The sequence below is a fragment of the Notothenia rossii genome (assembly GCF_949606895.1).
Source record: "Notothenia rossii genome assembly, chromosome: 2".
In the NCBI taxonomy this organism is placed as follows: domain Eukaryota; kingdom Metazoa; phylum Chordata; class Actinopteri; order Perciformes; family Nototheniidae; genus Notothenia; species Notothenia rossii.
The window spans coordinates 81,197,137-81,221,040 of NC_136904.1; the positions used below are offsets into that span (position 1 = coordinate 81,197,137).

Here is a 23,904-nt window from a genome sequence, read left to right on the forward strand (position 1 = left end):
CAGTCTTACCCACAATGCACTTGGACTGACAGGAAGCGTTCGATTTGAGTTGGCGCGCCACTTCGAGTGTGCAACAGTCTCTATACAACGTTCAATACGGCTTAGTTTTTTTCTCGCAAGTACATTTAGCAACTAGTCGTCCATATGTATATATTGTTGAGGCTTCTGTCATGAGAGTGACAGCTCCAAGCTTAGCAATACCGTCAACTCAGCTTGTCAATAAGGAAAGATCGAACCAGCTCGGCATCCGAAGCTTCCCTCTTGCATAATGGAGTTATTACCCTCGGAAGATGTGTATCTAAATCCCCATCGTCTTTCCCTCTTTGGAAAGATAATCTTATTTAACTGTAAACGAGTTTCAGCCACACATGACAGCGAAAGAAGTGAGTTAATATTCTGCAGTCTTTCATTTGAACGGGAAGACAACGCGTTCCTGAAGGCAGCTGATGGAGCAGCTGTCATCAGCAGGAAGAGATCAGCGCGTGTGGATATTGTAAAATGTAAATGTGCCATAAACGTTCAGAAGAGAGTCGCCATGCCGTGCATTTTAGTGACAAAGAAAAGCGAGAGGGGTGGAAGTTTCCACTATAGTCTTCTCACACTGAGCAGCTCTAACAGACTGGAGCCCTGCATTGAGTTTAAACTCCCTTATCAGATGAACGAGAATGTGTCTATCCTCCAGGGCCCCACAGTGTTGTGGAGCCATACTGGGAATGTCTTCTTTGCATCTCTGCAGGCAGGAGAGGTGAAACAGATACCCATTGAGTTGTCCCATTGTGTTATTGGAGAACTTCCCCTCCATAAAGAACAGGTATTTGTTCTTGGACTAAAACATATTTCAGACCAATGCTCAAATACTCAGTCCACAGGACAAACCCTGGGTTATTTTGTTGAAAGTGGACATGTGTTTGATGGCTCTATGGTCTTGCCTCATCCCTATGTTTGCATCACACGGTGCATCTTGGTGCTGTCAGCTGAACAAGTGGATGATGTGCTGGAATCCACTTTGGTTGCAGCAACTTCTAATCAGCAACTTGTATATTTTGAGAATGGCATTGTGAAAGATGTGTGTCAGCTCCCCTTTGAACAAGCTGAAAACATTCAGATGGTCAACACAGGGAGAAATGGCTGCCTCTTTGTCGTATCTTTTTACCAGGGGCATGTATGTGCTATTCGCAAGGAAACATTTCAGGTAAACCAATGTTAAATATCTTTATTTTAATTCTATGTTCTACTTGACTCTCCTTCTCTAAGCTCTATTTTGTAAACTCTCTCCCCCAGATAGCCTCCCACTGGTCAAGTGTCAGTTCTGTTCATGTGGATGACTTCCTGGGATGTGGAACAGACCAGATGCTGTTGGTTTTTAAGAATCAAGGCACAACAGGACAGCCTATAGAAAAATATCTCCTCACTGACCTTTGTGGCATTTCATATTCTGTAAGGCATAACATTTACTCGTCATGTGGATATTTCCATTATTAGAGAAACATTGGTTGGTGGTCTGTTAACTGATTTTAATTACACATTTCAGCGTGGTCAAGACGGTGGTGCACCAAAGACTCCGCCTCCTCCACCAGAGAACGATCTTCTCACCCTTAGAGCTTTAGAGTCCAGACTACAGGTAAGCATTCCTAATCTATTACTGGACCGACAGCACTAGTCTTTTGGAAAGGAAAACAATCCTTTTAGGATAGTCAATCATATATCCTAATGATATTATTAAATCATAATATGGTTTTTACAAAAAAATGAATTATTAATGCAAAAGCACAAATGAACAAAATGAGGTAAAGATGTGAACTCTTGTTCATATTACTAAAAATGCATCTGGCTTTATTATATATAGTTCTTTTTTTTGTTGACAGAACATTATGAGCATTCATATACAACACATCACAAAATAAACTATTTAAAATCATTTGTTGAGGGCAGTTAAGACATGCAAACCTTCTCATTCTTGTCATTCATTTTAAACTGTTATGTCAGCTTTTCATTAAAAAGATAGCCTGGACAATCTAAGACCATTGTTCTTTCCCTGGAGGCTCAGCTTCATAGATCTCCTTTGCTGTCAATAAGCAGAATTCGGATGTCTGTTCTTTTTAGACCTTTATTCCCTAGGTACATCTTTGCATGGTTGTTTGGAACATCTTATCAATAGTTTCATTCAAATTATTCCAGGCCTTAGTTTATTGCATCTCTAGAACACATAGATATGGTTGGCCATAATTCACATGTAGGTCGACATACATTTGAAATATAATTGATGTGTATATACTGAAGATGTCAGAAAAGTATTGTATTAATACTGTAAAAAATATTGAAGTTAACCCATAACACCATACTATGCTTATAGTACATTTAGGGATGGTCATTTAAAACAAAAAAAACTTTCAAAAAACAAAATGTGGGAGAAAACTTTTATCTCGTAGACCCCCAATGTGTGTTTCATCTATAATATAGATCTAATATAGACTCTCAACTGTGATCTGTTTGCAGAGTGGATTGAGCGTGCTCCAGGATCTTCAAAGGGAGCTGAGAGTGAAGGACAGAGTTCTACAGCAGTCCGTCCAAGCCCTTACCGACGTGGTCTCAGAAAGAGAGACGATTCTCACCCAGCCTGAGCAGGTACAGAATATTGATATTTAGTTATACTTATACTTATATTAGTGCAGTTGAAGATAGACATAAAAGGGGGATAGAGTGTGGACAACAGGCAGCAAGATGCCTCAGGTCTGATTTGATCCCACTGCTGTACTGTAAGTAAATGTGTCTCTATACCAGAAAGGTGCCCTCTCTAGCACTAAGACTAGATAACATAAAGTCTTATCACATGGTGTAAGCTGGTGTTGTTTTCAGTTGCATCTATGATAATAATATATCTGTAACACTGACATGCATTTCAAATCAGTTAGCAACTTCAATGCGAGACATTGTATAATAAATGTTTTTGGAATGTAAGAATATACAATGTATTTCCTTAAAAACTGAGATTAATATTACTGTTGGTCCCGCCCTCCTCCCCCTCAGTTCTTTAGGCTTTACTCCACCATTTGTCACTCATGTTAATACATTTTCATATTTGAAATGGCATCTCACATGAGGCTGATGTAGTAAGTGCTCCTAATCCTGCCTGAGGCATTGAGGAAGCAAATACAGGCAATAAATGCAAATGTCATTTCATGTTTTTTATTTTAAATGTTTTTGTTACTGTTGCTTTAATTTCCTTTTGCTGTGGTCACAAGACTTGCCACACAGATCAAATGATGAATGTGGCCTGAAGGAATTAAATAAATATGCCAGGAATAATTATACTGTATTTGACAGAGAGTATCACTGGCACGCTCTTTGTTTATGAATAGTATTGTGAAAGTCCACTAAATATGTACCTGGGCAAATTGAAATATATAACATAAACTGCTATTGCTGTCAATGCTGTCAATGCTGTCACACACTGTCATCGCTGATTATAGTATTTGCACCTTCTGTCCAGGAAGGCCTTATTGCTCTGTGGGACTGTGACGAGTCCAAGGATGAGGCCAAGGCTGACGAGACACGAGACATGCCAGCAGGGCCTTCAAAACCTCAAGTTGACAAGCTGTGGCATCGCATCACCGAGGAGCGAATGGTTGTGGGAGTGATACTAACTACTGACAGCTCAATGTAAACATCATTTGTTTTTTAATTGAAATGCAATATGTTTGTCTGTGTGAAGAATGTGTAAGCTTTTTGCACCGAGGCATCAGCCTTCTTAAATATTCCTTGAATATGACATTATCTAAACACTTTTCGGCAGTTCTTCTAAAAGACTACAAGTTGAGTTGATTTATTATGATAAAGATACAGGCAACAATACATGGCACTCCACTTTTAAGTCTAGTGAGAAGTGCTTATGTCTAGCTGTCAGACCACATCAATACTTCCTGATAACATTTGTTATTGCTTCTTTGATTGCTGCCAAATGTATATTTATCTAAGGCAAATGGAGGGTGGTAAACTGGTCATCAAGGCAACCTGTTATTTAATTACTCTCCAATTTCCTTTTTTGAAACTTATCAGAGTCCTCCCTCCACCTGTTCCTGTTTTTATCTGTGAACATGTGGAGGAAAGCTACTTCTGGCCTAATTGCGCCCCATATGCTCTTTGGATTGCACTTGTCCAGCTGATGGCATGTCGCCACCTGGAGATGTTGGTGTTTTTAATCAGTTCTCAAGCTGTCAGGCATTTAAAATAAAATGTGATTTCACTATGATACCCTACTGTCCATGTAATATCTGATATGTTTTATGATGTGTTATTTTTGCTCTAGACCAGCGGCCAGTGTGAGCTTATCCATCCTGACAGAGGCGGGTCAGAGCTCAACGCCTGCAGTCATCCAGACCCTTATACAAGTGTTCTGGCTCCCTGCGCCCCGCTCCTCATCATCATCCTCTTCCTCATCTGCCTCCACATATTCAGAGCCTGCAGCCAAAAGAAGCAAGCAGCACAAGGCAGGCAGAGCCAATGATCTCAACACATGCAGACTTGCTGTGACTGCTGTGTCCAGGCTGACACCTCTGTTGACCTCTGGCTTTGTCAAGTGCCGTGTCGTGCTCCATTACATCCAGAGACAAGATGCTTTTGCCCCTGTGTGCAACCCAAAACCGGTGGTCCTGCATTGTGGTCAAGTTGCTTTAGACATCCGAAGTGATTTCCAAACCAGACTGTTAAAAAACCCTGAACTCAAAACAGGTAATACCAGAAAATTCACACAATTTGAGATTAAACCATTGGCTTGTGTTTGTTCATTGTTTTCTTCTTTGTTTGTGTCCAGATGAGGTTGAAGAAGACTTGCTGAGTTTGATGGCGGTGCTGGATCGTTGGGTCTTCCTCATAGACTCTCCAGATCACAGCTTAGGTGATATGGATGGCTGGATTCAGAGAAGAGAGGGCTGTAAGAGGTTGGCAGTGAGCCCTCAGTATCTTCTGTTAAATTCTTCAGGACCGTCTCCTCTCATGCTGCTGCACTGGCATCAGATAACCCCATTCCAGGGGGAACTGTCAGTCCACTCCAGGTAAATAACTCGCTTTAAAAAGAAGCTCTAAGTTGTCAGTACTGCTTCCGAGTTGTAAGTGTTGGTAGAATGAAGAGATTGGCCATAATCATGTCAGTTAAAGGCGGGGTAAGTTTGAGAAACCGGCTCGAGATACACTTTTTGTTATATTCCATGGAATGCTCTTATGCTCTTAACATCCCGATAGCAATGAATATCTGAAGTGCTTTGACAAAAAATCCATTACAAAAATGTCATCTCTGGAAGCCGTAGCACTGTAAAAACCACGACCAATCATCTGAGCCGGCCCGGTTAAATAACTGGATGGCCTACCTGCCTGTCAGCCTTCCATCTGTGCACAAACTTATCTCGTGCCCTCATTGGTCATGTGCGCGTTCGTGTGTGTTGGAGGAGGGGCTCTGTAAGGAAGTGGCAGATTTTCTCCGGTCGTGTATTTTCAAATTCTAGCGATCTCGAGCCGGTTTCTCAAACTTACATACCCTACCTTTAAGTGAAATGAATGTGAAATAGTGTGGCTTGCTTACGGTCCAACAAATGCTTTATCCAGTTCCTCTCATAAAGTGTTTGCAAAGCTGATTTTTTGGAATATTTAGAAACCTGCATTCGTTACATCCATATTTACTTACTAGTAAGGCATCAATCAACAGCTATATAGATTAATCTCCTATTACTTTTTTAAGAGGATTTGGGTTATCATTTGATTGTTAAAATGTCAGAATCAATCATTTGATTATTTATGCTCTCTTAATAGCAGTCTTCTCCTATTGGTGCATTATAGCCACCTGCCATCCGTGCAATAGTGTGGCACCTGACCTTTGGCAGGATGTTGTTTTGCGTCACTCACGTTCATGTGCGTCCATTAAATGGAGAAGCACTGATGCACTTTACATGTTTCTATTAGGTTGAACTTTCTTTGGTTACCCTACTGGTTATGCCATTACGTTAACAGTGTGATAAAGTGAAAAACATAGACTATCGTGTCCATTATAGATATTTCCTAATAATTTACAAATTATATTACTGCTCTGGTTCAAACACTACTACGAGGGACTCGTACTGAATTATTCAATTGTATTTAAAATAACTAAGGAAGGTAGTTATTTGCCCACATGCCGCTCAATTTATATTAATGGATTCAAAGTTGTCAAGGCTTTGAAGTTGACTGGGAAGCGTGTCCTTGTGATATTCCACTGAATATCAAAGTGATTCTCTGCCCAGCACTTAAAATGACAAATTCTGCAAATAAACTCTGAACAGGCAGGTGATCATGAAGCAGCTGATGAATGATACATTATAAATAGACATAAAGAAACTCAGACATGTTTCTATCTATTTCAACATAATATTATAACGTGCAAATTGTGTCTCTGTTTTTCCTTTGCAGCCAGTTACAGACCCTCCAGTTCCTGAACTCTCTTCTGGCGTTCCTCCCTGCGTCCTGCACCATCCAGCCTGTCAAAGGTACAAGAGGACAGGAAGCTGCTCAAATGTTGTCTCTGGCACTGGAGAGAGAGGTGGTGTCGCTCAAAGACTGTGTGTCATCGCTGCTTACTGATAAAGAGGAGGGGAGGGATAGCCTGGGACAAGAGGAGACCCCTGAACCAGGATCTGTGAAGGGGCTCCAGAGGTGTAGGGACTTGTTTCAGCGGGACGTGGAGAGGAGTAGGAGGAGGTTGAGCCCCCTGGTGGAGGTGCAGAGTTATCGTAGGCTAACACAAAGCATGTCCGAAGTCCAGCTCTATGGGGATTTGGCAGCCCTGTTAGAAACTCAGAGGACTTTGCTCAGCTGATAGGCTGTTGACGTGGTTGTTGTTGAAAATCAATAGGGTTCATCATGCTTTTTGAAGGTCACCTGCACTGAAAGAGGCCCTCTTGGCTGGCTTGTTTACGTCTCTGGTGTACCCTGTGTGCGTCAGTCTCTCTTGGGGTTTATACAGTATCTAATAGTCTCTGCTGCTGTGAAGAGCTTCAGCCTATTTCTACTGAATCACCTCTTCAGTTCCACAGCCCTAATCTGATACTGATGGGATGCTGCTCTCTGCTCCTGCTTCTTCTCATGTCCCCTGTATTTAAAAACACTCTTTAATGTCTGCTGCTGTTGTTGTTGTTGTTGTTGTTGCTGTGTGCTTTTCTGAGAGAGACAGACCACTCTCATCCTGTAGTGAGCAACCGTTTGTGTTATTAATAAAGGCAACAGATGATGGCAGAGCAAAGGGGTTACACATCTGCAAAGTGGCTGGAGTTTACTGAAAGCTTTTAGTGGTGTTTTCCACTTACGGTTCATTTATTTCCCTTTCGAAACGATGTTTGTTGTTCCTTCTAGTCCTTCATCCTGTTTCTCCTTGCCTGTCAGCAGTGTTAGTTAAAATGTTGTTCATCCAAACCTCATATACTAGAAAAGACTGAGTTTCTTATATGAGGACTGCGGCAGCTTAGCCATACTGTCTGCTGAAATGTCAGGGAAGGGTTTGTGTTCCCCCCTGTGGAGGCTGGAAAACATGAATGTGCATTTAGTTTGGTCTGGTAGCTACTCTGTGAAGTACTCCGTCGGAGGAGAGAGGAACCCTCCCTTTTTTACACCTTTTTAATATGTCTGCTTCATTGCAAGTAACACTTCCACTGGCAGCTGCCACAGGACTCGTCTGCACACAGCTGAGTCATAATTACTTCTAATTGAGTGATTCCTAATGTGTCACTTTCTGATGGTGATGCAGTTTATGTAACATATACTTGTCTTGTTAGAATGGAAATAAAGCAGCTCAGTTAGCTTTTGCTCTTTTATTGATACGACTTGACTTTCCACACGAAGCTAGTTCGCCTCACACTTCTCTCCCTCCTCACACACACACACAAACACACACACACACACACACCTTTCTGTGGCTGTGACACACACACTTCTGTCACTTCGAGCACAGAAAAGGAATTGTGAATTCTGTACAGTAAATAACACCAGGGAGAAATACTCGGATCAAACGTGAAAACGAAAATGAAATTGTATTGGTGCTCCCTAAAACAGCCCTGACTGCCACCCAGAGTAAAATATATGGTTTGTCATCCCATTATTGTCTGTTAACTTGTATTAACTGTGAGTGGTGGAACTTGTATTAACTGTGAGTGGTGGAAGAGGGCTGCAGGGTTTCTAGCCTCCGCTGAAGTCCTCTCACTTTAATGAAAAATGAAAACGTGGTAGATGAATAATGTTGCTGTTTTTGCATGTGTAACCCAACATCTAAATCCCATCTGACTTATTGATGCTGACAAATTGAACACAAATACATCTCTGCATCTTTGTCGATGCATCAACCGTCACTTAAGCTTTAGGCAGTTTCTTGAGTTAAACAAATAAAACGTGACTTTTTATCAACACTATGAATAAATGTTTTACTGTTATGTTTGTATTCTAAATGCGGTTGTTTGGTGCACATGGCAGAAACGTTCTGCCATGCTTTTGTATTTAATTATTCTATTAATAAAATATCTAAAAACCTATTCTTGATTTATTCAATATAATAAGGTACGTTTATATATTTTGTCCTATTATTTTGTTTGTGATGGACATGAGGTTCAAATTGTCTCTTTCATTGTTTCCTGGGACCCTCTTGTCTGCATAACATTCTCAGATGGTGCGTAATCATTATGTTGAAACATCTGTGATGATGATGATGAATGGTGCTGCTGAGACATGTTAAATTGATGATGTGTGATGAGGGAGCTGGTCTGGTGTCTTCCTGCTGTTGACTGTTATTGATCAGGGTCAGTCCTTGTGACTCTGAAACTCAGAGGGTCAACCAAACAAAAAGGGACTCCATTGATTAACGCCACATCCACACAATAGTCTATTCTGAGGGGGCTCAAAATGTGAGTTAACACGCCAGTTAAAAAATAGAAAATACTCACGAGTAAACAAACTTGAATCTTAATGTTTCCATATTTTAATGATTTAACCTAGAAGCTCAATTGTTTTAGGACATCTCACCAAATATATAAACCCTTAGGCCTAATACTCTACTCTAGACATTAAAAGGGTACACAAAATGTGAATAAAACCTATTTAATGTGCCAGGCTTCTTCTTATTATAATCTTTTTTTATACCCTTGAATATTCAGGCTGTTGGCAAGAAACTCTCACACAAGGTCCACTTCTCTCAAATACATCTCATGGCCTTCCTCAGCAGAGACGGTTGGCAAGTTGAAGATGGTTTAGTTGCATTAAAGTTGCTGTTTCCAGATGCTGATACATTTGAAAATGGCTTCTGGGGACACATGATTAAAGAAGAACCAACCAGGAGCTATAAGAAAGGAGTGCAGATCAATACAAACGGCCTGCAGGTGATCAATGAGAAATATTTGTGTTGCTGGAGTGCCAAGTGAAACACTTCTGGTGCAGCATTTATAGACCATGTAACGTGCATGTGCCTCACACACAGTGCTGGTAGAATATCAGATTCAACCACAATCTGATATCCTGTCCCAAAAAAATCAACATCGCGTTAAACATATCTTTAAAAAATCGGAATAAAAAAAGAAAATCAGTCAATATCATCTTAACTTTATTTATTGCATGTTTATCTTGGTCAATATTTTAAGTATTTGATACATGAAGTACAATCACAAGTAGTTAGAAAGCGATTCTGTAACCATAACTGTACAAAAGCATTACGGTACATTAGACACAACATTACGTGTATTACATTACATTGCATTGAGCTGATGCTTTTATCCAAAGCGACTCACAATAAGTGCATTCAACCAAGAAGATACAAACTTGAAGAAAACAGAATCATATAAGTACATCAGGTTTCATAGAGCCAAAACATTTCAAGTGCTACTCAACTGGCTTTAGATAAGCCAGTCCTTTATTAGTATATAAGTGCTCTGTTAGCAGTTCTTTGTTAGTAATTCTATCGCTCAAAGTGGAGTCTAAAGAGATGAGTTTTCAGTCTGCGCTGGAAGATGTGTAAGCTTTCTGCTGTCCTGATTTCAATGGGGAGCTCATTCCACCATTTTGGAGCCAGGATAGCAAACCCACGTGTTTTTGCCGATGGGAACTTGGGTCCCCCTCGCAGTGCGGGTGCAGCGAGCCGTTTGGCCGATGCAGAGCGGAGTGCAAGCGCTGGGGTGTATTAACATTATATTTATATTTGATTTCTAATATATTGCAGGTTATTGTCAATACCTTTATATTCTGACAGATATACAAGAGGCATATTCCTCTGAATGAACAGGAAACAGCAGGATTTGTTGCAGATTTTATTCATACTTTAATTCAGTATAAATGAATGTTTAATTAAAAAAAAGGCTCAGGCGTAAGACACGCATTTTCGGCAGAATCCTGCTCCAGTGTTCTGAACTCCATTAATTTTCCACTTTTCTCTCGCACTGGCCTTCTCAATTGCTGTGTTGTTGCTATGGTAACCCTCATTTCTTGCCTCTCTCAGACCGCACAAAGCAGCCTCCCTAAACCTTAATGAATGATGGAAAGTTGTTTTCCCTCTTAAACACAATTATAAGCTGCAAATTATTTTCCCTTCATAAGCCGTCATACTGAACTTGATTGCATAAAGGCTATTGCATCCCTGCATAATCAAACAGCAATAACACTGGGGGGTGATGTAAGGCTGTGTCTGTGAAATGGATGGTATTTCCAGACTAGGATTAGTATTATTGATTAGTTTATAATCCCTGTGTGTGCATTAAAATAGTACTTGGATAATTAATGTGGCCTTCTTAATAAACCTGCCACAGACCATGTATTATTAATCTTTCAAATAAATGTTAGATTGATGGATCCTGGTATTACCCATACAATGATAAAGAAAAAGCATCATTAGTGTAACACCAGGATAAAAAGGAGCCACTCCTGTCTCTTTAAGGATGATATATTTGGGTTTTTTCATGTCTTTTCTACATAAACATGTGTCCCCTTTGTATAAAGAGATTCTCAAAGTTTCAGGAAAAAATATTTTCTCCCTTTTTGTCCTGCTCCATTTATATAAAAACCTCTCTGAAAATGAGCTGATCAGATTTTGGCCCCTGTATGATGTCATAACGATTATCTGGCTTGTGTAACCATTAGCCAATCACCAACCAAGGTACCACCGTCCCACCTTATCACCTGAATCTCCTCCTAGAGCACCATTGTGTTCTTTTTAACCAAATATCTCTTAGAGGGGCGTGGGGAGGGGCTCCTTATTTTCATCTAAAGTAACAGACAGAGAATCAGCACTTTTGAAACAGGGCTGAAACAGAGGGGTTTATGGGATGCTAAAATGCATGATCTGTTTGGTATTTGGAGCCAAACACTTCAGAGACATGTTGTTTGTATATATCTGAGACCTATAATATATTGATGAAAAAGAGTATAATAGGGGACCTTTAAGAAACATCTTTATTTACTGTATTAATATCTAATGTATTGGTCCTCTCCTGTCTGTGTACATAATGCCAGTATTTTCCATTCAACTGGTAGGTAAACCCGAGCTGATGGAATCACAACTCTACAGTGTGAAGTCCATTATCACGCGTTAATGGAAACCCGCTGTCAGATCATATCTGTGTCACCCCGGGCCACCCAAAGATCCATGGCGTGTGTCATCACCCTGACTTATGGGCTCGGTGAAGGGACTGTGTTTGTCGTTTTCTCTGATCTGATCTTCAACCCGATCACAAAAAGCATTTCCATGTGTTTGTGTCTTATTTTGTCAGTATTTATTTTCCTGCAAAGGCCTCCATGTATTTATGTATTACATGTGAAGGAAGCAATATGGTTGCATCAAAACAAGGGAATACACAAAAAAACCTTAAACAAGACAGGAGATGTGGAAGTAAAGTGGTGCAGTCAACTTTATTGATGTACAGACCAGTAAATATTTTTTCTTCAGGTTTAGCATTCAAGAAAAGAGTTCCTCACTACAGTATATCAGGAATGTGAGGGCCATTAGCTGTTCTGTACCTTGACTTTAATGCAGAACTTCCTTCACTGTGGAATGGCAACATATGTCAAACAAACAAGCCAAGTGAAGGGAAACAGGCCACAGCGGAGGTTGAAGAAGTATACAGAAAGCTTTTTTTCTTAAGAACATAACCTTTTCTTCCATTACAATAAATATTTAATCAGACTAAATCTACAAAAAACATAGTCTCGAACTCTAAAACCATACCTTAGGTACTAGGGTTTTTTTTATTAACCTGGAATATAAATAAATGTATGTGCATATGGGCATATGACAACATTGAGTAATGCAGTGCGTGTTCACAGTTTGGAGGCCCAGTTTTAAACTTGGTCATTATACTTTTATGAACTTAGCCTGTGAAATATATGACGTTTTGTATAATCAATTATTTTAGAATAAAAACAAAAATGTGTGACTTTTATAGCAATCTGAATAAACTTACACAGATTTTAAGTGACATCAGTTGTACAGAAATATGATCTATAATACAGAGAGAAATGAAACAACAAGAAGTACCTTTGGATGTACTCTGGCCACAGGTAGAAAAGATCAAACACTGCATTCAACTCTGATAGACCATTAGAAAGAGGTGAGGCTTGAAAAAATAGAGAAGCACAGCACTTCATCTCTCCAAATCTTTGATATCTAAGGCCTCAGGTATTTCATAAAAATGCAGTATCCAATTCTCAATTCCATATTTTAATCTGCTTTGCTCTCTTTCATGCCTGATACGTGTCTCTCTCCTTTTGTCTGAAGGATCCTTAGTACTGTATGTGTTTTCTGCCTATATACTTTGACGTACATTAAGTTTGCTGCGTTTTTTTTGTATAAACAGAGTGGATGTACCATGAGAGTATTAAAATATAAAACAGTCCTAAACATCCGTTAAGAAATAACCTTTTTGCAATCACAAAAAAGTCTTTGAGGGTCTGGCTATGTTACTGTTACAAATCCATGGAATGTTTCTTTGTTCCTTGTACAGATGGCAAGGCAGAATTTATTTAAAAACAAAAACAATATTGGTCCCTATTCTCCAGCATATTACTAAGCATTGAGTTGAAACCATGTTTCCCAGATTTGGCAGGAAACATTATGCAGCAGCACAACAACAACAAAAACATCTGTGTCTCAGAGCATGAGCATTACTGTACGATGCATGAACATTATACATTATCCCTGAAAGAACTCCACCATCGTCACCACCATGGTACCATCCAATACGCAGCCTCCCATCTCATCTCACCGTGCTTCCCAAGCATTTCTCAATCTGAGAAAGGACAACAAAAAGAAAGGTTGCTTGTCAAGGGTTAAGTCTTTACGTGGATGTCCTCGTACCTGATGATCTTGTAGGTGACCCAGTAGAAGACGTTGAAAATGAGGAACGCCAGAGGAAAGCCGGCCCTGGAGATAGTGTCTATCCTCTTGGCTCTGTCCACAAACTTCTTCTTCATGGTCTCTAAGTCCTTGGCGGCTGATTGTTGAGAGTTCAGAGCTGGAGCAGCGTTCTTAACAGCTGAGCCATCCTTTGTTGGCAGACATTGACTTGTATTGTAGCCAGCTAAATTAAAGCGGCCATCATGCATGTCCTCATCCTGAAAAAACAACACATTCACATATGGACAGAATTAATGTAGGCCCTACTCTTAGATACCGCACTGACAGTGCTTAGTGTTGCTGTTAGCATTGGGAACTTACATGAACAGTAATCATGAGATAACGCTTTTAAATTCTAAAAAGATGACCTGATGCAGTTTATTGATAAATCTCTCAGTGCAAGCCTAGGGGATGAATATTAATTCACTGTTTGTGCTACTTCAATATCTCACCATGAGTCTCGTGCCATGTAAAGTGGAAGTTAGCCACAGTGGTTCATTGTGCTTAAAGCTAATGCTAGAATGCTACCATGCTCACATTTTAAATTAAACTGTTAATGTGCTAATAATTGCACTTAAACACTAAACACAACGAAGCATACAACTGCGGCTGAATTTCAGTATATGTTTGTAGGTGTTTGGCCACTTAACCAGAATTAAGACCTGATGACGGTGTAGAAAAAATTCAGAGAATCAGCTCTCATCCTGATTTTGCACATTGTATTTTTATTATTATCATTATGTCATAGTGACCTGGTAATCCGGTTTATATCATGAATAGCTGTCCTAAATATTGGGCCAATTGACCAGTTGGTGGCACTACAGGAACAGTTAGAGCTTCACCAGGGTTGTTGTGATTCATCTTCTGGGAACCATGAATGTTTTTATATCTTTCAGTTTGGACCTTCCGCACACCACTAATGTGGCTAAGTTTGAAATCCAAATAACTTTGTAAGCCTACCTTGTTATTCCTCCTTTGCCTTCGCCTCAGACGAAGAAACTCTTTCTGTTGCCTGGAGACAAAATTAACCCCGGCATATTCTAGCAATGCAGCAAATACAAAGAGCAGACACACAGCCATCCAGATATCAATGGCTTTCACATAAGAGACCTGGAAGTAAAAAACAGATATCTTTTGTTAGACCCTTGAAGGTGACAGCTATCATACTGGTATCAGCTAAAAGTTCAGGCTGACTTTTGCTAGATTTGAATGTTTCCGTATTTCTAAGCCCTAGATCAATTCTCCCATTGCAGCTGTGGACAATTTGCATTCTTTTTTCTCACCTAACCTTGCTCATTGTGGAAGTTCAATAGACTTCTAAATGACTGTAATTATAGGTCATGTTTGCTAACAAGTGTATCGGAGCTGCCAGTAATGTCAGTGAATTCATGGCCATAAATAAAGGGAAATAATTGCTGCCTTCATTACCATTAGAAAGAGATGAGTTTCCTTCCTGTTTTTTTGAAAAAGTTGAAAGCCTTAAACGTTGATCAGAGTGAACTCCTCACTCCATGACAGCTGATTAGCCTCTAAAGAAAAACAACTCAGCGTTTTAAGGGGCAGTTAAAACATATTAAGGTGTTGTTTTCTAGAATCGAGGCTCTCAAAGGCTTCTCTTTAAATATTTAACAATATGCAAGTCTTTTATGTGAGAATCTCTTACGCAGCTGCGGTCTTCGGTGCTCAGGTGCGGCCTGATGCATGGAGAATGATTGATCATCAAGATCTGACTCTCAGTGCTTGTAGTACCCTTCAGAACATGTGCATGGTAATTCACTCTGATTGGAAATATGCTACAACAGAAAACCACTGCTGTAGGCTATGTACATGCTTTAGATAGCAACATCTTCACAGCTGTTACAAACATGTTGAATGCTGTGAATTGCACTGACCAGGACAACAGAGCTGAACTGTGGCACTCTTAAAGAAACTGTCAGCAGTGATTGTTGCCAGTTACAGTAGAGAAGTAAACAACCCACATTTAAGCTCCAAGGACGGGCTGTGTAAAACGAATTGAAAACAAATTGATGTATTTAGTAATCTTATATTTAAAATACATGTGGGTCTTTAGGTCTCTTTATCTTTATCCCATACCTTTAAATTGTAATTATATAATCAGAATCAGAATCGGTTTCTAAGTAGGTTTACACAAACGAGGAATTTGCTTTGGTATGTGGTGCATACAAAGACACAGAAAGAAGAATACGTAGCAAAACAAAATAAAATAAAAATGTTACATATTTACCTATTACAAATACTAGATACTGTATTTAAAGTGGAGAGCTGTGCTGATTTAAAAGAGGTAGTGTGGAGAACAATACATATGTCTATATTTAGATATATTATTAGAATATTTATTTATAATTATTTAATTATCAAATCCTTACAAGAAGAAGGCACCACAATCAGCAATGTTTGTATTTATAATAATCATAATAATTGGTGCATGCCTTCATATCTGTCTCTTTTATATGTTTCACCATTAGAGATTTTTGATGTTTTTTTATTTTTTTATATAGAAACCAAACAAGGGCTCACCTTTGGAAGAGAAGCCCTGGAGCCGGAGCTTTGGGTGGTCATGGTGAGCACGGTGGTGATACCCAGTGCCACTCTGGCAGGAGCAGCGTCCATATTGATCCAAAAAGACACCCATGAGAGGATGACGATGAGGAGGGACGGAATGTACATCTGGATCAGGTAGTACCCCATCTGTCGCTCCAGATGAAAGTTCACTTCTATGCAGGTGAACTTACCTGAAACAGCGAGACACACAAATGCAGTTCAGCTACCAAAACATGAACCGTAGAAATGCAAAGGTATATTTGGTGTGTGTGTGTGTGTGTCCTCTCACCTGTGTTGTAGTGTTTTGTACAGTAACCCAGCTCCTTCTCTTCCCTCATAATGAACTGAGGCAGTGTGAGTCCATCCGACACCTGCACCGCCCCGTTCTCCAGCCACTCGAACACCAAGTCATTCATGGTGTACCCGACTAGAGAAAGAACAGAATAGACAAATCAGTATCTAGATATGTAAATGTAAATCTAGATCAAAACTCAGACAAAGTCAATGCTTACAACTTTCCAGCTGCATTGTACAAGTTTGGACATCCATCGGAAAGTTCTTCAGGTCCATTGGGCAGGACAGAATGAGAGTCAACCTGTGAGCAAGATGCAGTGAACAGAAAACACCAATGAATATCTTTGTTTCAGAAAGCAATATATTGATTAAACTTCAGTCGACACATGAATAGAAAATAATTTGCTTGCGACAGTTGGTGCTTTTTGGTGGTAATCCGTGCGCCTTTTTCTCCTGTGTGATAGTGTCTGAAATATCATGTATGATTCCCTTCAGCAGGTTCCTATCACACTTTCATTACTCCAACGTATTGTTTCTCTCACGAACGGAGGGAGCGACTAACCACCTTTCATCTCTCCCGTTGACCCGCTCCGCCTCCACACCTGAGCCTCTCCAAATGGACTCAAAATTGATCTTCACATCGCATCATTGCGTAGAAAATTGAATGCTGCGTGTGATTGAAGTTGTATTGAAATAAAATGAAACATATTTTCATATCTTGTACTGAGTTTTGTTCAGATTTTCAGCCAATGGGGTTTCAAAATGTCCTCCATCCTGTCTGCTTGTTTCAGAGTCTTTAGCAATGGTTTTATGGATTACACATCTTCTGCATTATTTTCATACGCACAATAGATACAGGGCAGTTGTTGCCAATGAAAAACTGTAAGTCTCAGGCTCCAAAAATATAACATACAGTAAACTTAAACACATAAAAAAATGTTATGAAATAGTGACGTAATGTTGTAATTGAAATGCAGGTTTATACATATAAAATAGAAGGCAGAAAATAATCTAAGATGAAATGCTGTACAGAAGAATAAAACACTGTATGATGGGAATATGGAATAATAGGGTGTGTGTACCAAACACGTATGTAGTGTTTCTTCACAGAACTCAGGTGTTCAACAGTCCAACATGAAGACCGATTCCCACTTTTATCTTTGCTTCGGATTCCCCACAATGCCCCTGAGATTAGCTGGCCCTCTTCCAATCAGTGTTCTTTTATCAAAAATCGACATCGCATATGGGGATGTACTGGACTTCATTGAATTATGCCATTTCAAAGGTGTGATCATAATGTGATCAAATCCATTTAAAACTATCTTTTAGATTGACAGTCTTTGATGTTTGAGAGGAAATGTAAGAAAAGCAATATGTGGACATGTCCTTGGGTGATCTATGCATCAGAGCTTTTGGTTCTTTGCAGATTCATTTTTCACTCAGCACAGATTCCTACAAAATCCCCCGGGGTAAACTATGTCTAACAGTTATTTTTAAATGATGAATTTGACTTAAATCATCACTCTTGTGTTAACCTCCTTCTTGACTTGTTTTAACTTGTGTTTATCTTCACCTGATACTGTAGAGAACAGTCCCATCTTTGAAGATCCGCAGCAGCTTGTTGTCTGTGGTCACATCGTGGAAGTTGGCCCCTTTCTCGTTGGCAAAGAAGAGATCGGGCTTCCATATGGAGTCCAACATGGATGGGTCCAGGTCCAGGGAGGAATCTGGATATTTACTATACGCCAGCCGAGGGTCATTCCACTTCTGTCGCAGGAAGATGTTCACTCTGTAATCCTGCACAGATGACAAGTGGCTTTGCATATTTTCTAATCCAGCGATTGGGTTTATGAGAAAGCATTCATCTGTATTGGTTTTAAATATGAGTAATCTTTCTGATGAGGTAAATCACACATTTCCATTGGTAACCTTCTGTCTCCATTATTATTTTAAAAAATCAATCTGATAAATGGAAAGCAAGCAGGCACTCAAATTACTCAATTGCAATGCTGAGGTATTTCCATACTACTTATTATTTAATTATATACAATAAAATATGTATATACAATTATGTAATAGAAGAATGCTCTGAAGGAACCATTCTGCATAATGAGTACTTTTGATTACTAAAGTACACTTTGTTGCTAGTAGTTGTTTACTTGTACTTTAAGTGTCACATTTCACTCAAAAACAGTCCTGTAATAATAATAATAATAATAATAATAATAATAATAATAATAATGAAAACACATGAAAAATAATAAAATGGATGAGAAACAAGACATTTATTTTAAGGCAGATTTGGCTAAATCTATATCTTGCAGCACCATCAACCATCATCTAGGTGCCTATATGATGTTACATTATACATGATGTTCACATGACCAGTGTGATGATTGTCCATTGTTGCAAGTTGAATTAGCAAACTACTGACCTTATAATAGTTTTTCTTATTTACCATCTTTTTTTTCACCGCCGTTATAGAAGCTAATGATGGATTTATAAGATGAAGTGGCTGATGAGGAGAACTCTGACAGTGCAGTAAGTAAACTAAGTTTCACAAAGCTCAGTTTCTCAGAGTAATTGATATGTCATGATGATGAGAGGCCCTTATGTTGTTTGACATTTCATCAGAATATTGGCGGTTCAAAAATATTCGCATGCGTGTCTAAAGCTGTGTAATTTCCTGGCAATCTTATGAGCCCCTGCTCACGCGCAAATTAACAACCTTCATTCACGATTTAAGTACTCATCATCACTCATTATGAATCCTTTAATCGTGATGAGTTGAAATGCAGCCTTAAAGGTTTTATATTTGTACCCCTTAGGCATGTCAATGTTTCACATCGTATTGTAGATCAGCTGGTATGAAAGCCCCCCCTTCCCTAGAGTTATTGGCTGCACTTAAAGGGACTTGCCGGTTGAAATGTATTGTATTAATTATTAAAACAGCTTGTGTATAAGGGCTGTCAAGGGAGAAAAAAAACAATACTTATTTGCATAAACGTATAACAGATTTCTGTGTCTTATCAACCGCCAATAGACTCTTTTATGGCAAAAACAAAGTATTTTTGTGAACAGGTACACATAGCAATGATAAATGTTTTTTGAAAAAAAGGTAGGTAAGGTAGAAAAATAAAAAATAGGATGATTCATTCTTAACTTCTGAGCAAGAGTCAGGACTTTAGATTGTCCAAGCACAGCGCTCAACTCACCATTGTAGTTTCTGCTATAGAACCAAAGCTGTTGATAAATATGTTGCAGGTAACATTAACTGGTGGACCTGCAGGTTGAGGGATAGATAACACATTGTGCAGAAATCAGCCAAAGTGCCAGAGGAACTCACCATGGTTGTCTCTGTGACAGAGCAGAAACTGTTGATACAAATATTGCATGTAACATTTACGGAGGGACCTGTGAAATGGAATGACAACCACATGACAGGAGAAACCCTTAAACCATATGATCAGGGCCAATGGGTTTGGATGAAGTTATTTCATCAGGATATTTGGGACGTTGGTTCACAAGCTGCTGTTCCACTGAGTGTGTCAACATGCATTAATACCAACAAGCACTATTTATTTATTACATTTTCTTTAAGGAGCTCCAGAGTGGATGGCGACATGCTGCATGCTGTGTATAACAAGACACAAAAGATCAAAACAATTGTGGTAAATGGTGTCAAAATGTATACTCCAACTAAATATATGAATTACTTGTATTAATTAACGTCAAACTGTTTCACCTTGTTAGAATATTGATGATTGTGAAGTGATGTGGTGATCTTCTGTGGTTAACATGCTTTGACATTTATTTTTCTGCATTCGGTGTTTAAGAATTCAGCACACACTACATGTACACAATGACAAACACATGCACACACACAAACAGTAATTTAAGCCTAATAAACAAATGAATCTGCATCAAATTTGACAGTTTACTACAAAATGCCAAATAACTTACTTGTTACAGCCTATATCAAATGGGAATATGTTCTACATCTTCCATGAAACTACAACAATTATGATTATTGGTTATACAAAAATAAGACACTTAAATATTTCAAGTTTTTGTTGCACTATTTTCTAAAAAGAATCAATTATTCAAGAGAGAAATGCACCCATATTTTTGATTTTCATCAGTTGCAGCCCTAGTCATTTGTTAGTATCAAAACACTTAAGGTAAAAAGTACCATGCATGCTATAACGAGTAGTGTCCTTTTCATGACCTAAACAGAAATGTCGTTGTGAGGCTAAGACCTCAGTCACAGCAAATGTGTTTACCGAATCTGATAAGTGAATTTTTAAGCCCTTGGTAGTGCCCTTCCTCTGTGCTTTTCTCATCAATATTGCATGGCACTAGGTATTCATATTTGCCTCAGTTTGTCGTCAGGTAGCTACATTTAACAGCAGAAGCAGGAGAAAAAAAAAGAAGCAGTACCTGCACACAACAAAGTCAGCAAGGAAATCTAGGTCAGCCTTCAGAAATACAGTTCACCGCTCTCTTCAAAGTATGACTTGGAGGATCGCAACTGAAATCATCTGTTTACATCGCAGTGGGTTCATGCAAAAGTGTTTGTTTTCTAGCTATGAGATTATAAAATGTGTATAAAACAAGAAGCTGTATCTGCAGAGAATACAAATATAACCCAACACCATTAAAATCCTTCTCATTGCATCTTAATCCACGTGTGCTCGGCTTCTCTTCATTAGAAACAGTTGCTTTCACTTCCTATCCCCCCTGAAAATACCAGCCGGTGTTACACAGGCTGTCCTCATCCCATTTTATTTCCATATTCTTTCCTTTTCCAGCAGATGGAGAGAAAAGATCTCAGCCGTGTGCTTCTGAGTCCTGTTGATCAGTCCCCATACTACACTTTTTTGGCTGCTTCAACAACTGGAAACCCCAAACCCCCCACAACAAATCCCAGCCCACCTGACCCACCCAGAGCGGGCCTGAGCCCCAACAGCCTCTCCTCACTCAGCTCTGTTCCACTGACAGATGCTGTGTGTGTCGGTGTGTCCCCTCTATAACAGCATCAACAACAGAAGAAGTCAGTAGCCTGCAGGCTTGCCTATGGAGGTACCAACCCTAATTTGGCCTGTCATGGCGGCAACCCTGTCCCTGATTTTTGTTGTTTGGTTTCTAAAATATCACTTAATCGAGATACAGACTCTGTCATTTAACCCTTAAAACTCATCTTTTCAACATCGCCTTCCATCAATAACTCAATCTCCCCCCCCCCCCCCACTTACGCTTCCATTTCTGCCCCTGTTTTATGTTTATGTTTTATGTCTTGTCCTTGTATGTTTCTTTGTATAGCGACCTTGAGGTTATGAAAGGCGCTATATAAATTCAAGTTATTATTATTATTATTATTATTATTATTATCATTCTTGTTAGAAAATTGTAAAAAAAAGAAGCTTGAACTAAGAATAGTACAAAATAGTACAAAAAAAACGATTTAAATGTCTTGTTTTTTATAATCTAACAATCCTTTTTTTTGTAATATCATAGTAGATTAAGAAAATATTCCCATTTTAGATGAGGCTGTAGCCAGTCATTTATTCGGCATTTTGTAGTAAACTGTCAAATTTGATGCAGATTCATTTTTCTGTCGATCAACTATTTGATTATAAGGCTAGTTGCAGCTCTAAATGACTGTTTGTGTGTGCATGCGTTTGATTTGACCACATTAAAACAAACGTGCAATGAGGGGTTAGATGGTGATTTAATTCAAGCCAGGACAACCATGTTACTGTCAACTGAAGTGATTGATTGTGCTTGTGTAAAGCCTGGCAGCTCAGTGTCTTAGCATCAGATAAAAGCCCATGGATTTCCAGATAGGTAATAATGTCAAAGGGAATGGGGGGTGGGGAGGGGGTGGATACCGTTTTTTTGCATGCAGAAATTCTCCATGCACACCACTTGAAAAAAAAGGTGTTTCTGTGGTTGTGTTGAAAAGGTAAAACTAAGTTTGAATTGACATGTGTGAAGATATCCAAAATACAGTGAAAAACAAACCTTTAAAATTCGGTCTTATTCGTGCATCATACCCGGACGTGCGACCCATGAGTGAGTCCAGAAAGTCTGACGGAGACAGGTTGGTGGATGATCTGGAATCGTACTCCTTGGCATCCACAACTCTGCAACACACATAGTGAGATAACAACAAAATCACTTTATCAAACTAAAGTCACGGCTGAAACCCAGGAGTTAAACCTTATCTGTCGCCTAGCAGCTGCCAGGGAGTGATGGACAAGCACAGAGAAACTAGAAAATGCGTTTAAGAACACACACGTATCGGACAAATCTGGGATTTCGACGTCGTAGGCATTTCGTTTTTTATCAGAAAGAGCTACAATTCTGTCACATCATGCAAGATTACCGGACAGATTTCACAGCGTGATGTAGTTCCATTTTAAACATCGTAGATATATTGGTATGATGACACAAGAGATTGAATAATAATAAAATGACATGCGTAAATCTCACACAAAAAATAACACTGAGGTATTGGACAGTTTGCGCACATGTTAAGGACGAAATGGTGCTTAGAAATACAATTTAAATTGTTGAAAATGGAGAGTAACTTTAGTTAGCCCTAATCAAACTCAAGCAATTACCAACTTAGGCTGTGCAGAGGGAAAGTCAATGCTTATATCTTGCTTGTTTAACGGCGCCTACAATTAGTAATATATCGTATTTACCAAAACTAAAGAAGGGATAACTAATGTGCTTTCATATCTGTAAATGCATATCGGTAAATGAATTGACTTACCTGAAGTTGTTTGTCGCCATGAGATATGTAAATAAAGCTGCCAAAACCCTCGTGAAAAAGCGATTCATTCCTGGAGGTTTCCCCATGTGCTCACTTTTTCATTTCTTCCATATGTTTTGGTCAAACACATAATCCAAATAGGGGTACCGCTTTCTTCCTGACCAAGTCGCGGGCGTTGGGATGTTCTTGTGTCACACAAAAATACATGAGACATTCCTCGAGGCAGCCACAGATCATAGTTTAGTTTCATAAAACTCCCAAAAACAGATCTCCGAAGCAGAGGTGTGAAGAAACATCAGTCCTGTGGTCAAACGCCGAGGGTGAAACTCCAAAAACGCTCGAAAATCTTTTGGCTCAGATATGAGAGCTGGCTCTGTGAAGACAGCCCCGCTGGCCCCTGTTGGTACTTATGAAGTGAAATCTTTCGCAGGTCCTCTGTTGAGGAATGGGAGTGAAACGCCTTTTCTCATTTCAGAACTTGGAAAGCTCCCGGCTCCATTACGCGCAAGCGCAAGGCTTAAAAGTGATAGACGTGAGCTGGTTTTTAATAAGTCCAATGAACGAGGGGGGTAATCATTAGGAACACATTCAATCATTGTCTTCAGTGTTGTTACGTAACGAAAGGTTTCCGTTTGTAATGTCACAGCGTTACTATCAAGGGAATCGCGCCAACTGTGCATCATGGATCAATTGGCCTCAGTAAGATCCATGTTTCCCACTGGTGTATTTAAGCAGAGGAAATTAGTCAAATGTCACATTACAACTTTTATTAAAAATATACCTTTGACAAATACCGAATCATAAGCATAACAGGAAACAACACACTCATACTGTGGGTGTACAACATAGGATTGCCTGGGTTACTCTGACATCATCTTTGGTTTAA

General features: G+C 39.3%; 2 protein-coding genes across 3 annotated transcripts; one reads left to right on the forward strand and one right to left on the reverse strand.

Annotated features, from left to right (window-relative positions):
• Positions 1–136: 136 nt before the first annotated feature.
• Positions 137–11,597, forward strand: fancb (FA complementation group B). Of its 2 annotated transcripts, XM_079663048.1 has the most exons (9): positions 137–1,192; positions 1,282–1,437; positions 1,532–1,621; positions 2,497–2,625; positions 3,491–3,660; positions 4,307–4,728; positions 4,811–5,051; positions 6,436–6,512; positions 11,524–11,597. In XM_079663048.1, exons 1-9 carry the CDS (start codon positions 269–271, stop codon positions 11,580–11,582), a joined length of 2,268 nt encoding a protein of 755 aa, XP_079519174.1. In that variant the 5' UTR covers positions 137–268; the 3' UTR covers positions 11,583–11,597. The 2 variants fall into 2 exon arrangements, with proteins under 2 accessions (XP_079519174.1, XP_079519173.1); XM_079663047.1 differs by lacking the exon at positions 11,524–11,597 and having other exon boundaries at positions 6,436–8,541.
• Positions 11,598–11,991: 394 nt separating this feature from the next.
• glra2 (glycine receptor, alpha 2) lies at positions 11,992–23,104 on the reverse strand (the record flags this gene model as incomplete). Its single annotated transcript, XM_079663057.1, has 9 exons — positions 11,992–13,599; positions 14,342–14,491; positions 15,920–16,134; positions 16,233–16,370; positions 16,456–16,538; positions 17,811–18,034; positions 19,453–19,520; positions 22,262–22,383; positions 23,019–23,104. The coding sequence occupies 9 exons, from the start codon at positions 23,102–23,104 to the stop codon at positions 13,315–13,317; spliced, it is 1,371 nt and encodes a 456-aa protein (XP_079519183.1). The 3' UTR covers positions 11,992–13,314.
• Between the last annotated feature and the right edge of the window lie 800 nt (positions 23,105–23,904).